Here is an 18,064-nt window from a genome sequence, read left to right as displayed (position 1 = left end):
CGCATTTCAACAGAGACATTAGAATATCTTAGGATAATCTATGTCCAATAGGACTCAGCATCTTCTGATACTGCAATTAAGATACCCATAATATATTGTAAAGATGATATAAAATGTTTTTCCTATCTTTCTTCTTAAAGTTACAAAGCTGCAGAGAACCAGATGCCCCAAATTATTTCAGACTGGACTATTGTAGAAACCCGATGTCATCTTGAAACCCATCAGCCCTTGTAATGATCAATGTTTGTAAGACAGTCAACTCAACGGCCTAGTGGTTGGTGCTGAGGACCTCCATGCAAGAAATCGGGATTTTCCACCTGACCCAGTTTCTGGTCATCGGGCTGGTGGTAGAAGCTGGAGATACTTTAGAGGGGGGCGCATCATCCACAGAATTCAGGGCTGGGTGGGGGGTAGAGGCAGAGGTGATTTCAGCCATAGCATAAATAGGCAGGATTCAGAATGCACATGCACAGTGTCCCAAAAACAACTGTGGTCAGAGCCCCCCCCAAAATGCACACACACTTCTTCCCCAAAGTAGGATACAGCATTGCAATATGTATTTGTTTTTAATTATTTTCTGTTGGTAATGTTTGCGACATGATTGCACTAGATTTTATATTTTGTAGTATGACTACATTTTGTTAACCGCTTTGATTTATGTTGACTTGCGGTATATCAAGCATGCTTAAAAGAAAACGGCTGGCTAAGAGAGGAGAGAATAAAAATGGTAGAAGATTATGACATTATAGCCCCGGTAGAGATTGGTTCCTATAAAGAGAGAATCCCAAAACAACTGGCAGGAACTTGCTATTACTGTCCACTGCTCCCCTGCCGCCACCACCACCACAAAAAAGGCCACAGTCATTATTCAGAAGTGAAAAAAAAGAAGACTCAGTAAGGTTTTTGTGTGTTTTGTTACAAGTATTTAACAGTTTGCTGATGGTCTTGTGTTACAAAGATGCTACATGGACTCTGTGGCCCTTGTCTTGTGTGTGCGTTATCAGGAATAGTGTAGAAGGTCAATCCCGGGATTCCAGCGCCCAACCGCGGAAACACAGTCAGATGGAAAATATGCCGAGGCAAGAGGCCACCCTCCTGTGTTAAATTCAGAATTGTTCTCCCAGTATAAGCCGTCGAGGAGGGGCTCACCAAAGTTATTACTCATAGAAGTACTAAAAAGAGCAGATTATGAAACAGTCAATACGTGTTTAGAAACGTTAAAACATTGCTCCAGGGGAATGCTCAACTCCCCCCCCCCCCCGGGACACACTTGAATGTGAAACGCTTGCCTCCAGGACTTACCAAAGTGAATGCACTGGTGCGTCCTGCCCTGCCTTTTATTTAGCTCCACATCCCATTCCCAGATGTCCTGAGCCACCATGAATATGCAATCAACAAAAGCGCTGGTGAACTCCAGTAATGCTCCCAGGAGCAGTGTGAAATGGAATGAGACCAGCAGCTCATTCTGTGGAGGCCGCTAGCAATGCATTCACAACTGAAGCTGTAACCCGCAGTCTCAGCTCGCAGAGGCTAAGGATTAAATGGGAACTGACAACTGAATTACATTCCCCCCTACACCGGGGAGGGGCGGAGTGAGATCGGAATGTGCCTGGGAAGTTTGCACCGCACCGGCACCCATACAGGACCAGTTCCATAGAGAAACCATCAATCCAGCACCTTTCAAAAGCTCTAAATTGAATTCACTAAAAAGTAGACTTCAAAATGCACTGAGCAGTTTCTGAAACCCCTTATATACAGAGGGCTGGTGGAAGCACTAGCTAAACTAGATGGTTCCCTAAAGCAGAGCTTCTCAACCTTTTATTTTATTTTTTTTATAACCGGGGCACACTTTCAAGCTTGCTTAATCCTTGTGGTGCACCAAACCAAATTTTACAATGTCACAAAGATTCATACCTGCTGGTCACTGGTCATGTGACTGTGAAAAAGCCAGAAAATGTACTTTCAACTAACTTGAACAACACTACCTTCCCTTCCCAATGGCCAATCCTAATAGCACCCTTTCTCTCTCCTAACCCAAACCCTCTCAAGATCCAAACCCCATCTCTTTCTCCCCGGTGCCAAGTGTTCCCTTTAAGGATTAGTTTGCACAAGAGCTAAAAGTTTGGCTTACATTACCCTGCGAACATTACTTACTTTGATGCAAAAAGCCTATCACTTTTATGGTCACGGCAATCCAACCCTTAACGGGAACACTGGCCAAGTCCATCCCTTGCTTAAAATAATCGTCTGCTATCTACTAACAACAGTGAAAATAAAACGTGTATGAAAAACTATTTTCAGCAATAACATTCAAAACTTCCCTCTGCATGCAGGTGAAAGTAATAAACAGCAAAGCTTTGTTAAAATAGAAACGAAGAAGGGATGGCCACAATGCCGTAAAAGCCAGCGATGAAAAGTACCATCATTTTCACAGCAAGAATTAACATTACACAAGACAGACCCTCATTAAAACAAAATTAGAAAGGCCATAAAGTATAAATAGAAATGTGCCAACAAAAACTGAACTGGAAACCACAAGCCCCACTGTATTATGCAGTGCAACAATGGAAAAACATAAACCTCATCATTCCTCATAAAACAAGCAATAAAATCAAGACATAAAACATTCATAATATTAAAAATCATACTACTAAAAAAAATAAATGTTAAAACATCCAATAATTTACAATTTTTTTTTTAATATAGATGTCCTAAAAAACACCAACAAAATATTTTGAAACAGAAGAAACATCAATCACCACCCAATAATTAAAATAAGGATTTTTAAAATTCCTGCTCACCATAACCAGGATCTTTTGATTTCCAGTCACCCTGAAACTGCCATGGATTCAGGGAGGGAGGGCCGCACCAATTTTAATCTTTTCTCTCTCTCACCACACACACACCAACCACACTCTCTCACATATTCCCTCAGTCTGGACCTGACCTACCATCACATTTTCCAGCAGAGTAAAGTTGCCCAAAATAACTTATTAAAATCAAACAAATAAAACAAATGGTTCCACTTCCAAAAGACATAGCTTTAAACTGCCGGTTTAAATTTCCTGCCCAAATTAAAAAGCAATCCCTCTTCCTGGGAAAAAAACTTTTAATTATGGGGCGAGGAGCAGGGAAACAGGGATGCTATGCTACTCACTGCGACAAACATTGCTAATCCCCTGCACTTTACCCCAATATTGACTGGGTAAATGTAACATCAGGACTTGCTAGAGACATAAAGTTCCTGGATGTAATAAATGACTGCTTCATGGAGCAATTGGTTCAGGGACCAACAAGAGAGGGAGCTATTTTAGATTTAATTCTTAGTGGAACGCAGGATTTGGTGAGAGAGGTAACGGTGATGGGGCCACTTGGCAACAGTGATCATAACATGGTCAAATTTAAACTAATAACTGGAAGGGGGACAATAAGTAAATCTACAGCTCTAACACTAAACTTTCAAAAGGGAAACTTTGATAAAATGAGGAAAATAGTTGGAAAAAAACTGAAAGGTGCAGCTGCAAAGGTCAAAAGTGTTCAACAGGCATGGACATTGTTTAAAAATACAATCCTAGAGGCGCAGTCTGTATGTATTCCGTGCATTAAGAAAGGTGGAAGGAAGGCAAAACGATTACGGTCATGGTTAAAAGGTGAAGTGAAAGAGGCTATTTTAGCCAAAAAAACATCGTTCAAAAATTGGAAGAAGGATCTATCTGAAGAAAATAGGATAAAACATAAGCATTGTCAAGTTAAGTGTAAAACATTGATAAGACAGGCAAAGAGAGAATTTGAATTGAAGCTGGCCATAGAGGCAAAAACTCATAACAAAAACTTTTTTAAATATATCCAAAGCAAGAAACCTGTGAGGGAGTCGGTTGGACCATTAGATGACAAAGGGATTAAAGGGGCTCTTAGGGAAGATAAAGGCATTGCAGAAAGACTAAATGAATTATTTGCTTCTGTGTTTACTAATGAGGATGTTGGGGAGATACCAGTTTCGGAGATGGTTTTCAGGGATGATGAGTCAGACGAACTGAACGAAATCACTGTGAACCTGAAAGATGTAGTAGGCCAGATTGACAAACTAAAGAGTAGCAAATCACCTGGACCGGATGGTATGCATCCTAGGGTACTGAAGGAACTCAAAAATGAAATTTCTGATCTATTAGTTAAAATTTGTAAACTATCATTAAAATCATCCATTGTACCTGAAGACTGGAGGGTGGCCAATGTAACCCCAATATTTAAAAAAGGCTCCAGGGGCGATCCAGGTAACTATAGACCAGTGAGCCTGACTTCAGTGCCGGGAAAAATAGTGGAAACTATTCTCAAGATCAAAATTGTAGAGCATATAGAAAGTATGATTTAATGGAACACAGTCAACATGGATTTACACAAGGGAAGGTCTTGCCTAACAAATCTGCTTCATTTTTTTGAAAGGGTTAATAAACATGTGGATAAAAGTGAATTGGTAGATGTAGTGTATTTGGATTTTCAGAAGTCGTTTGACAAAGTCCCTCATGAGAAGCTTCTAAGAAAACTAAAGAGTCATGGGATAGGAGGCGATGTCCTTTCGTGGATTACAAACTGGTTAAAAGACAGGAAACAGAGAGTAAGATTAAATGGTCAATTTTCTCAGTGGAAAAGGGTAAATAGTGGAGTGCCTCAGGGATCTGTACTTGGACCGGTGCTTTTCAATAGATTATATATATAAATGATCTGGAAAGGAATACGACGAGTGAGGTTATCAAATTTGCGGATGAAACAAAATTATTCAGAGAAGTTAAATCACAAGCAGACTGTGATACATTACAGGAGGACCTTGCAAGACTGGAAGATTGGGCATCCAAATGGCAGATGAAATTTAATGTGGACAAGTGCAAGTTGTTGCATATAAGGAAAAATAACGCTTGCTGTAGTTACACGATGTTAGGTTCCATATTAGGAGCTACCACCCAGGAAAAAGATATAGGCATGATAGTGGATAATACTTTAAAATCGTCAGCTCAGTATGCTGCAGCAGTCAAAAAAGCAAATAGAATGTTAGGAATTATTAGGAAGGGAATGGTTAATAAAACGGAAAATGTCATAATGCCTCTATATCGCTCCATGGTGAGACCGCACCTGAAATACTGTGTACAATTCTTGTTGCCGCATCTCAAAAAAGATATAGTTGCAATGGAGAAGGTACAGAGAAGGGCGACCAAAATGATAAAGGGGATGGAACAGCTCCCCTATGAGGAAAGGCTGAAGAGGTTAGGGCTGTTCAGCTTGGAGAAGAGACAGCTGAGGGGGGATATGATAGAGGTCTTTAAGACCATGAGAGATCTTGAATGAGTAGATGTGAATCAGTTATTTACACTTTCGAATAATAGAAGGACTAGGGGGCATTTCATGAAGTTAGCAAGTAGCACATTTAAGACTAATCAGAGAAAATTCTTTTTCACTCAACGTACAATAAAGCTCTGGAATTTGTTGCCAGAGGATGTGGTTAGTGCAGTTAGTGTAGCTGGGTTCAAAAAAGGTTTGGATAAGTTCTTGGAGGAAAAGTCCATTACCTGCTATTAAGTTCACTTAGAGAATAGCCACTGCCATTAGCAATGGTTACATGGAATAGACTTAGTTTTTGGGTACTTGCCAGGTTCTTATGGCCTGGATCGGCCACTGTTGGAAACGGGATGCTGGGCTTGATGGACCCTTGGTCTGACCCAGCATGGCAATTTCTTATGTTCTTACGTTCCTGCGTGGTGAGTGGGAACAGGCAAAACTCTGGCTCTACCTCATTTCTCCTAACACTTTGGAACTGTTCACCGAAGGAAAGTTCACGCTTTTGGTTTTTGGCCCACGCTTCCCTCTGAAAGCCGATGTTCTCGCCTAACAAGCTGCGCCATATTGACTAAGTGTGGCATTTCCTCCCTCCTTGTTTTGTTTTGTTTTTTTTTGTTAGACCTCTTACTTCTTCTGCTTTTAATTTTTAAAGTTTTGTGGCAATGCTCCCTTCCAGACATGCACATCCCCAATCTCGTTACGTAGGACACCGTTTTCTTGTTCAACTTCAAAATACAGCAACTTAGAGCTGACAGTTTAATTCTGTCAGGCTGAAATTTACTGATATGGTTCTCTAAGGAGACAGAAGAAATGGTAACAGCAAAGAGATTAGCATTCAAATAATACAAAAAAAAAAAACAAAACCCCACAGGCAAACAAGAACAGATAGAATTATCAGGAAAAAAGGGATGAGCTCCGGGTATCTAGGTAATGTAATAAGAGTAAGCAGGAAAGCAAGCAGTATGTTGGTTGCATTAGCAGAGGTGTTAATTATAGGAAAAAGCAGACAATATTGCCTCGGTATGTGACGCTAGCTAGATCCTCTCGAGTACTTTATTTAGTTCTGTAGGTTGCACATTCAAAAGGACTTGATAGGACAGAAGTGGTACAGAAATGGGCAAATGCATGAAGGCCGCAACACAAACCCTACAAAGAAAGTCTTAAGGCATTCACTGGAGTAAAGAAGGGATGGGTAGGAGGCAGGGACACGGAAGAAACGTTCAAATATTTGACAGGCTGCAATAAAGTACGGGAAAATAAAATTTTCCATGGAAAAGGAAATTCAAAGCCATAGGGCAGTGATTGTAGGAAGGGTCCCAGAAAACATGAGAAAAATCAGAATTTAAACCTGCTTGGGACAGACAAAGAACACAGTGATAAGGGCAGGTGGAGGGGGAACAGGGAGAAGAAACGGGTTGAGAGATGCAAGCTAATATGCAGTGAAGGGAGAACAACTGCACCAGGTTATCAAAAGGGCCGGGGAAAACCGGCGCAAAGTGACCATGGTTACAACCCTATCATCAGTGGGGTGCAATTGCATCAGATCTCTGGGGTGACTGGCAGAGAACAGCCAGGGTTATCACGCGAGCAACAGCAGCATGCTTCCAAGATGACTGGGGGAATCTGTCCAGAGTGGCTACGGTTACGATCCCAGTACCAATGAGCATGCTTGGGAGAGATGTATAAAGCAGTGGTAGGATCATGGTGGAGAGGGTTGCGTAGAAACATGGGTGGGGGGGGGAGGGGAAGCTGGTGTTTTGAGTATGAGAATGTAAGTGTTCATCTAGACAAGAGGGCAGATTGGATGTATCTGCCATCATTTACTGTGTTACTATGAAATGTACTGCGCTGTGTATTACAAAACTCTCTAGGACCACTACTGTATCTGGAAGTAGAAAGTCAAGGTGGACTAGACATCTTCCTCAGTTTTTCAATCTTGTAAAAAAAAGTTAATATCTGAAAATGAAGTTAGAACTTGTTTCATCTAAAAGTACAATAGTAAGGAAAAAAAAACCCCTACACATTTGATTTAGGAATAGGGAAAAGCATTCAAATTCTACATCAACATGCCATGGCAGAAAAGAGCTGGCAGATTTATTTTTTTTTTAAAGAATTAAACATTTTCCAATTTGTTCCTTCAACCTACCACCACCCAGTTGTGCTCACTTTACTTTCTTTCATGAACTTTAGTATCATCTTTATAACAGAAGGTCCAAAATAGCATTCTCTAACCCGGCAGAGACCATCAAAGATTCCAAATTTGACACCAGCTGCTTGGTCTGAAAAGCGGGACCCATAAGGGAGTGAAGATTTTAGGGTGAACTTACAGAAATGCTGCGAACCCAATTTATAAATGAGTTTTCAAGTAGAAATATGATGGGAGAGGATGCTTGATAAACCACGCTCTTTGGGTTTAATCACTAACTATAATTTCCAGATTTTCATGATATAATCTAACCACCAAAGATGCATGAATTTTCCAGCACTTTTCAACTGTACTCTATAGAATATCACCTCAACCTCATCAGATTGAGATAAACCCAAATTTAATCCTAATCAGTCCACTCTGAGAAGTTATTGCCTCCTCAGATGGAGGAATAGACAGATGGACTCAATCAGCACTGAAGTTCTTTTCTGACTCCAGTTGAAAAATACTTTTAAAGAAAAACATGGGGTTTTTTTTCTTTCACTAAAGGAGTAAATAACTAACAAAAAAAAAGCTATTCCAGGTAACTATAATTCCACAACTGAAACAGCATCATAGCTGGTAGAATCACAGAGTAGATTGGTTGGAATGCTTAGAAAAAAACTGGGGTGTTATCTATTTGGCACTGGTCATTGGTGATATTATACCAGAGCAGCTTTAAAGAGACTTTTGCATACTCCAGTCTATCATTGCATTATTACTGCTGACATAATAACCAGGGCACCTTGTTCTGCAGCAACCTATATATTCATTTATCATTGGAAATTTAGAGGCCCGGATCTCACATCTCCAGGAAGGTGTGCCTGCTATGGAAACGTGTAAACATGATAGATAAGGAAAAACAAAGATACACAAGCAAATGTAATCCCAATAAAATGCTTAGTAGATGACAAGAACAGATAAAAGAGAATAGATGAACGGTGGCAAAATGTTTCTCTCTCTCTCTCAATCCCTGAAGTCAAATAAACTCCCCAAATTACTGGTACCAAGTGAACTCCAAGCACTGTAGCTGTAACCGGGGTATATTTAGCTGAAATTGTATTTTTTCCCCCCTTAAGACACATTCGGTGACAAATGGCAAAGTTTCACATTCACCTTTGGCTTTAAATAGTCAAGAGAGAGAGAGAGAGAAAAAAAAAAAGACAGCCTGGTTCAAATGCCATGCAACTGTAAAGAAAAGGTTCACAAAGCTACTTGTTCTCTCTCCTGAGAGGTTTTCATGGCCCTTATTCACATATAAAGTCCTGTCTATCCTATTCGAAATCCTGTCACTGTTCCACACTACAGAAGGTTCTCAATGGACCTTAACAGCAACCAGTGGCATGCTGACTAGAGGAGATAGGATTAAGCATTTGAGATAAACCCACTTTTCAAATGACTGGCAGCATGTTTTTCAGCTGTTCCTTTTTAAATAAGATGGGCCAGCACATATCTTTGAAAAGAGCGACGTGGAGATCACGCGCTACATCCAGGAGCTGACCAGGGTGCTGAACAGCAAACCTACTGAGCAGGGGATAAACAGCTGCAAGCATACAAAACCATTCATCCTAAAAAAAATAAAATAAAAACCTCAAACACACCCCTTCCTCCGCCCAAAATATGCACTTTCATAAGCCCCCCAAGTTCCCTGGCCATTCCTGTTTTCCGAGTGATCGCATATTAAAACAAATTTGCACAAAGAACAAGGGCTGAGCGGCGATTATGCACAGGAATCAGCCGTCGAAGATGAGCCTGTTGTGGACCTAAGTGGGGATTCAGGCACAGGTTTGTGGAACATAATTGCGGGGCAGATAGTCAAACATTGTTAAATGTGTAAATCTGTCTCTGAATTGGACACTTAAAAGATGTGCCCAGTTTTCAACCTAAAATTCCAGACAATACCAACAGACCATGCAGATATCTAACAGGCTGAAAATGAGGAGAGTGCACCATGCCTGTAAGTCACCCATTTTCTTGGATGCCACTATTTAACCATCAGACTCATAGAAACAGGAAAGAAGACAACAGGAAGGATGGTAAAGCCCATCGAGTCTACCCAATTTACTTCCTGGTGCAATACCACAGACCCCAGTTGCTCTTTAGTCTCTCATCTTTGCACTTAAATCACCATCAGGTGAATTTTCAAAGGAGTTATGCATGTAAAAAAAACATACTACCATAGCAATTTTGAAAAGCCATTTACTGCATTAAGTGCACCTAACGCAGGTAAAACCTATGGACAATTCAATAGCATATATTATAACGATTTTCAAAAGCCACTTAACACAGGTAAAACCCAGTTTTAAGCATGTAAATGTTTTTAAACATGAGGCCTTTAGCTTACTCCCTTAAACTGATCACTTTGTATGACTGTACTGCAAGTTCAAACTCCTAAACTCTCTAAATTTAGCCTTTGGGCCATCTAAAATCAAGAACAATACCACCAAAGATGAGTGATTCTAACACGCTTTGATGCTTTTGGAGGAGAGGTGTGCAATTAAAATTTTACTAAATAAATTGTTTTCCTGCAAGGATCACAAGCCAGCTCCTACTGATAGTTTACCCTCGTCAACGGCAGCGTCTCCAGCACAGCAGTTTAGCATCAGTGGCTCATTTTCTCCAGAAATCAATGCCAAGCATTGTCTTCCATAATTGAGCACTAACATTTTGGGATGCATGCATGACTTGAACTTCAGCTATTTTGCCTTGCAAAAGTTACCCCTGTTTCATTCGTGTACACCATGAACTGTTTTGTTAAGGACTCTCAGTGGCTTTAGTAACAACTGCTCTTCATGGTACACTCTGAATCCCGTGTTTGCTTTGATCACTGCATTTCCAAAGGACAAGGATTTTCTCGCCCCAGAAGACTTTCTGTTACCCCCCAAGGATATCAGCAGCAGGTAATTTTTTCAATCAATTACTTGCATCAGAAGACATGTATTATTAAACATTTTGTTTGTTCTCTGTGTATAGACATAGATGCCTAGAGCACAGACTTTCTTCTACAATCTATTACTGCATTTAGCTGGAAGACTGCTCTATCTAAAAATTTTGGGGCCACAAAACAGGGAAGGTAAGATTGAATGAGGCCCTGAATTTCAAACAAATCACCCTAAATAAATATTTCAGGTTTCAAATTTATCATTTAAACCAAAGTATTACACTGGTATCAAACCTTCTGTCTCTTATGACAATACAGTTTTTATTATTATTTTTTTTAACAAAACAAAGTAGACTTTTGTCCTCAAAAGCTTATGTCTCAATAAAATCTGTTATTCTATAAGTCACCACCAGCCTTTCTATCATTTTTGCTACTATGGACTAGCCCAGTCACCACTCTAACAGTCAAATAAGATTCTAATGGTCTTTCAAGGTGTCTCTCTTTGGGGCTATATACACTGACACCACTAGGGTGAATGGCCCAGTAGCATTCCACCACTGCATAAAAGGTTACAAAAGGTGAGAAATGAGAAAGAATAGTTGTGCGACTATTACCCCTTTAAACGTGGATACACAGAAGCACCCAAGAGTAAAGTTTCTGACTGACCCAAGGTCACACTGAAAAACGGCAAGGGAGTCCAAACAGGAGCTGCTACCTCAGGAAACCCCCATCCATCCTGCTCCAACCACTGTGAATACTATCTCTGCTTCGCTAAAGTGTTTACATGTAGGGGGATAAACATGTAAAAGTAGCCTGATCAATGCATTAACAGTCTTAGAGGGTTGATAACCAATTTCTTATGTCCAGTAGGTTCCAACTGAAAGGGCCATCTTTTGTCTGAACTCACTGATAGTTTTTAATCTTCAAAAAAATATATATTTTATTTAAATAAAACTTACAAGGGCCTGCTTATTTCTTATTTCAAAACTGGGGATGGCCTGATGACTCTGTAGCAGTGCTGTCATGGGGGGGGGGGGGGGGGGGAGGAAAGAGACCTAGACTCCAATCCCAGGCCTGACTCCTGATCCCCATGGGAGTTGGTGCTGGCACAGACTTTAAAGCACCAGGGAGAGAGGAAGTGTCTGACATTGTGCAACAGTGACACCTACTGGTTAGGTTCCAGTTGTGGGTTTAGCAGATCCTCTGGAGTAAGACAATGGGGGAGGAAGCCGGTGGGGGCTGTACAGGAAGGTTTATGGCACTGTACCTAGTTTCATTTAAGCTGGGAGTCTAAAGGAGGAGGAAACACAAATATAACACTCGTAAGGGCAGTGCAACTTTGAAACTGTTCTTAAAGAAATCAGAACTGCACATCCATGCAGAGAGGAGATAAAAAATAAGATTGCATCAACCTGCTCTGAAAATTACAAAAAAAAATAAAATAAAATAAATGGAACCAGCTGATTACCTTAGTGATGTTTTCAAGAAATGATTTTAACACTCAAAAATGTATTTATTAAACTAGCCAGAACCAAATTTATTTTTAATACTTTAAGAAGGTCTAAATCACAGAAAAGAGCAACAATCTGTTCCAGAGGGAAGATAGTGAAGGTGCACAAGCGCTATGAGCCACCAGGTGTTTGAAGCAGACAAACTAGAGACCCTCTTAGTACATCTGGTGCAAAGTTAGCAATAACCCTTCCTTCTTTCACTCCCTGAAAACACTGTAAGCAATTTGATATTGTTTCTATCAGTGCAGCAACATTTGCAATCTGCTCAGTTTCCATTAAGCCTTTCAGTTTTTAAGCACTTTGAATCCAAAATTTAAGAGGATAACTTTCCAATAACTCCACATATATGGCCATGTGGAGATCTATTACAGTATTTTATAACCTGCATGTAACAGGTTCATGCAGATGATAAAATACGCATGGATATGTTTGCTTGCACATGAATAATTGCAATGCATAGAACATGAGTACTTCTACCTATTTTATAAACATATGCACATAAAAATATAACTTACTTGCGTAAAACCCTGATTTATATGCGGAAGTTGGTATATCTTAATACGTGCACACGTAATCAATGACACCAGTTTGCTGATGCCTTCCACAGTTCACCTGGACCTTCTCCAGGCCCTTGAGACCCTCCTGGCTCTTCATCCTGAACTCCCCACAGTTCACCCAGACCTCCCACCCAACTGAGTCTGATATCAAATGTGCTAGATAAGTAGCGGCTGTAGAACTGTGTGAATAAGTTGCCAAACGTAGTCACGTAAATCTCTTATAAATTGCAACGTCTGCACGTACCCCTTGGCTCTGCCCAGGAATGCCCCTAGACCGCCTCCTTTTTTGTGCAGGTAAATTTGCACATGAAAGCAGAAATAAACACGTTTTTTTTTTTTGTTTATAAAATAGCATGCACATGCAAGCTATTTGTGTGCATATTTGCTGATTTTACATGCACAGCTCCTTGAAAATTCACCCCAAATATGTGCAGATGCAAAGTTAGAATACTGAGACCTTTAATGATTTGTACCCGAGGTTCTTCTGCAACTTACAGGCCACATATGCCCAGATTTCTGGTTAAGCTTCTCCCCCTCTGCCCTTTATTTTTCCTCCATGGCCATTTAGTGCAGAGTAAAAATTAACTGGGACGTAGAATGATTTTGTCTGGGGCTGACATCACATCATCTGATGTTGCCACTGCTCCAGAGCCTTCTGTCACAAGTTACTTTACTGAATGGAAATAACAGCCCAAGCATTCTTTCGGCAAGGAATCTTACTTCTTCATTAATTAGCAAATAAAGTATGGAGGCCAGGAGAATAAGGCCTTGGAACATTAGCTGCGATCTATTTGCAAATTATTTAGAAATGTGATCGATCATATAACTAAAATGACCGATACACGCCCATGTGTGTATATGAATGATTCAAAGTTTTCAGCTGGCCACAAGGTTTTGTAAGCAGAAAAAAAAAAAAAATCAGCTCAGTGCTACGTATCAATAAGGTAATGGTAGATTTGAAAAAGTTATTTTAAGAGCATTTGGAAGCCTGATAACTTAGTATCCTTAAAAAGATGTAAAGCTTTCTTCTCTGTTTATTATTTTTTTTGTCTAAAATGATAATGCTCTTTACTTTGCTGCACCTCTCAGTGAAGAATTAAGGAATCTTTCCTCTATGCAGGCTTTCCCAATTTGTCAATGGATTCTATTTTGCAAAATTTGGCAGGATACTAACATTTCTACACATTTCTCTTGCCAAGTATCTTCACGTGGCGACCTCACTACATAACATCTAGACCAATTCTCAGCAAGGCGATCTCTACTACAGACGTGCAAAAGGAAGAAAACCAAGAAAAAGGTATACTGGCTGTACAGTGCCCAACATAAAAGGGTACCCACCCTTAGCACTAGGGCTAATGATGGTGGTGGCCATGCTGCAGATCCTTCAGGTGAAGATAACTACCCTGCTACAGCCTTGGCCCATAGTGGACCTATTCATGTGCCTACTGTAGCCAAAGACAGACCACAGAGGTTAATGAAAAAAAGCTAAGAGAGAGAGAGAGTTACATGGATCCATGAAGATATAAATGAGATAATGTACTGCTATTTATGCCACAATCCCTGTACTTAAAATCAAGAGGATTTACAAAAGAAGACACCAAAAGCACAGGGTAAAGGCCCTTTGCTACACTGCAAGCATTAAGGAGAGCATTAGATCAGAGACTGAGATCATATCAAACATTCCCTGCCTAATCAGTGAGGTTCATTCCCCTCATAGGATGCACAAAAACATTTCTCCCTAATGAATCTCCACGAGACAGACTGAAATGTTTTCCAAAACAGATATTTAGCCATTTTAATGAGCTCAGGAATTTGGCCCAGTAGAGACCCGTCCCTACAATAAATGCTGTTTACTGTCTTTTATTGAAATTCCTCCTGGAAATGAAGCTGCACTGCAAAAAAAAATCATGTATTTATTTTTATTTATAAAATGTGTTAATTGCTTTCCAACTTTTACAATACAATCTCTCAAAGCAATGTACATAATCACAAAATAAAACAAATCAACAATAAAAAAAAACAACACACCAAACATTTCACTCCATTACAAAGACGCCTGGGTGGCAGCTAGTCCCCGGCACGCCACGGCGAGTAAAAACAGGGAGAAAATGTGGGACAAAGTCGGTTTTCATTACATCTGCCACATTCATGTAGGTAGTCAGCAATCGGAACAGCATTAAAAAAAAACGGAAATCCCCCTGTTCTATGATTGTTCTGTTCCTCAACAGGTCGCCTATCAACCAGCAAGACTTGAAGTGGAGTAACTGGAGAGATTGCAAGGAAGACCGTAGCCTGATTTCCCTATGGATCCTTGTTGTTATTATTACACTCGTGAAGAGTGGGCATGGGGGACGAATGCTTTCACTGACCGAATGAATGGCTTCGCTCCCTTGATACTTACTACTTACTGATGATGTATGTGGCAGGGGAGGTGCTCAATTTGCAGATGGGCCTCCACCCAGCTGTTGCTATTGACGCACGGGTTTCAGCTCGTTTAACTCAATTAGGGAGCTTTAAAAAAAACAAACAAACAAACAAAAACCCACTGAACTCTCCCGGGGAGGGGACACATACGCGGCAGCGCATCACTGAAGCCGGTGAGCTGCCCTTCAGCACCGAACACAGCCCGTGCAGTCTAAAAAAGCTTTTGATTGCCGAACCATGAACCTGTGCCCTTATCAGATCCCCCCCCCCCCCGGTTCAAGGCACGAGCCCACTGGAGCCTTTCAGCTGTGCAGCTCGAGCGCGCGTGCGATTCTTTCTAATCAGCGCATGGTTTCCCAGCAGCCAGGGCTGGGAAATGCAGCGTGCAAGGGGGGGGGGGCTAAGCCGGCCTCCCCCCTCCTAGAATCACAACACTTTTTCATGCTGGGCTTTTCCTGCTTCACTGCCGCCCTGTAACAATACCACTGATCGTTAATGGAAAATACGCCGAGAACACCGGCTCGAGCTGTTGCTAGCAACGCGCCCGGATCAGCGCCTCCACGAGCGCGGGCAAGGGATCAGGGAGCTCGCTCTGCCGCCCTCCCACTCAACCCAACCCGGCGGCGGGGCAGCAAGATTGACAGCGCGGGGCATCCAATGGCAACCTCCCTCGGCGGGACGGCGCGACGTGGCTGCCGGCTGAAACTCCGCCCCGCATTGTGACCTCATAATACAATACTTTGTATTACGATTTCCCCCCCCCCCCCCGGCCAAGGCTTCGAACGCGCCCGTGGCCCCTGCCGCGCTGTGACCGAGCGTCCCTCGGGTCCAAAGCTTTTCCTTTCCCGGTGCGTCGCTCCCCCTCCGCCGCTCCGGGAGGAAAACCTCCCGGCTCGGGAGTTTTCAGAGGTGGAAAACATGAAGAAAAAAAAAAAAGTCACCGGTACGGTTCAGCACCGCTGTCTGTGTCATATGGGTCACTCCCAGAGGCAGCCCGCTCGGGGATTGAGTTGGAAAAGTTTGCAGTTCCATTTAACCAAAAAAAAAAAAAATAACCCCAAACATTGTCGACTCCTTGCTCACGTTACCCCTATCCGGTGCTGCTGAGAAATCATGCAGTAGATGTGGCGTCTTCCTAAAGCCCATCAGCGCTGCACCGACAGGGGGTTCGGGGGGGGGAGTCAATCACTGCACAGCACGTACCCAATCAGCCGTACTAAAACGACTCGCGGGGTTTTGTGTTTTGATTCACAGTTTCATTCTGGTCTCTAGAGCCCCCCCCCCCCCCGATCTCAACTCATCCATTAGCCTCCGATGCATCTACATGGACAATAGCAATCGTCTCCTATGCAGCGCGAGCACCCCAACACCGTCCCCCTCCTCCCCCCCGAATGACAGCTGCCAGAACACATGGGCATCTCGAGAACGAAGAGAAAAGCTGGGACCCCCCACCTCCCCGACCCCATCTGACAAGATGCAGAACACATGCCCTGGGATTCCGGACACACAACGCAAGCAGCATCACAGCCATTTTCTGCAGAATATTCAGCAGCCCGAGCAGGAACACGAGCCCGGCCACCCAAGCTCCGAGAAACCAACGTGGCACCAATGAAAGGCGAGCACGGAGCGGGTGCTGTGCAATTATTGATCTCTCTCCATGCTTCCGGTGAGGGGGTTCCCCCCCTCCTCCCCTGCCCCTTTAATATGCACCCTGTGACATGTCCCCGGTGGCCCCGCATACAAATGGACCAGCTTTGTCTGGCTTTCCCCCAGGCGCCCTCCTGCTGGGGGGGGGGGGTCGCCGCGCAAAACTTTAAACTGCAAGAACAATCCGGAGAGAAACCCACTCCCCCCTCCCCCCCACCCCCCCGGTTGCCTTCTTGCCAAGAACGAGCAAGGAGGGGTGGGCTAGTGATCGCCTGCACTTGACTCTGATCTCCGCCTGCAAAGTGAGCATGCAGCCGAAAGCCCCTTGTGCAAAGCCACTTGCCTTGGGTTTTGCTGCTATTATTATTATTATTATTATTATTAATAATGAAACCTACTGTACCTGAGATCTCTTCATTTTCCATTTCTTCCATCGTATCTTCTTCATTCCCTAAAGGACCTCGCATTTTTTTCCTTTTTTTTTTTTGTTTTCCTTTTTAAATCAAATATAAGTTTCTTTCCCAACCTCGCTATTTCCTTTCAGATATTAACCCATGGGATGCCAGGGTTCTGTGGATAAAATAGCCATGTAGCAGCTGGAGATGTTGGAGAGGGTGAGGTTTTTAAGAAAGATGGCTGCCTTATTTTTTAAGGAAAATATCCCCCTTTCTCTCGGCTCTCTCTATCTCTCCCTCCCTCTCTCTCTCACACACAGCCCAAATCCCTCAGCCTGAAAATAAAAGAGACAAAAATGGAATACACATGCCCAGATTGTGACGTCCAGTCTGGTTACCGTGGCAACCACATCCCATAATTTTGGCACAACTAGTTAGTAGTAATGGCAGAGGTTACCAAGTTTAGAACTAGTTAGCGCTGCGAAGCTGGGAGAAAGGCGGGGGGATGGGGGGGAGGGGGAGTCTAATTGGAAACGGGGGAGAGCTCTCTCTATATTTCAGAAAATGCGGACGGAGGGATTTACAGAAATGGAAATCTGTTGATTTTTTTTTTTTTGCATCCTTTCATAGGTATGATTCTGATTAGCGCTCACTGACAAGGCATATCATTGGGATTCATTTCAGCATGCAGCACAGCCAGCGCCGCTCAGCCTCTGCAAGAAACTTGAGCTGCACGAAGTTCTAAAAGGAAGGTTTAACAGAGAAAATGCAGATGCAGATGTTTCTACGCTCCAGTCATCAGTGCAAATTGTTGCCAATTAATGCTGCCGGGAGGGGGGTGGGGCTCTATTTTTGCTACTTGCAATTGAAGTGGATAGCGGTTTGCGCAACGCCACCCCTAGCACCCCGCTTAAAAGCAACGCTTGTGGTGGAGATTCGCGTAAAATTTACTATCCTGCTGCCTTTATTTAAAATTAGAAGTAGGAACAAGCTTTAAAAAAAAAAAACAAAAAAAACTAGGGGGGGAATGAGTCACTGACCCTTTGGGAACAGTAGCTAAAATGAGCAGAGTGGGGAGACTATGGTATTCAGATCTGTAAACTACCGCCTGGACTTAGGTAGCAGTTGCTGCACGC

The 18,064-nt window shown here is 42.4% G+C and overlaps 1 protein-coding gene across 7 annotated transcripts in view; it reads right to left on the bottom strand.

Annotated features, from left to right (window-relative positions):
- The window catches only part of CHD5 (chromodomain helicase DNA binding protein 5), a 142,713-nt gene extending 125,510 nt beyond the window's left edge, over positions 1–17,203 (bottom strand). For all 7 annotated transcript variants that reach the window (XM_029578498.1, XM_029578499.1, XM_029578501.1 and 4 more), the window contains exon 1: positions 16,937–17,203. In XM_029578498.1, the coding sequence (XP_029434358.1) occupies positions 16,937–17,000 (64 nt within the window). In that variant the 5' untranslated portion in view covers positions 17,001–17,203. The remainder of the gene's footprint in view (positions 1–16,936) is intronic.
- Between the last annotated feature and the right edge of the window lie 861 nt (positions 17,204–18,064).

The sequence above is a fragment of the Rhinatrema bivittatum genome, chromosome 15 (genome assembly GCF_901001135.1).
Source record: "Rhinatrema bivittatum chromosome 15, aRhiBiv1.1, whole genome shotgun sequence".
NCBI lineage: Eukaryota > Metazoa > Chordata > Amphibia > Gymnophiona > Rhinatrematidae > Rhinatrema > Rhinatrema bivittatum.
Note: the sequence above shows the minus strand (reverse complement) of the source record. Positions and strands in the feature narration are given on the sequence as shown.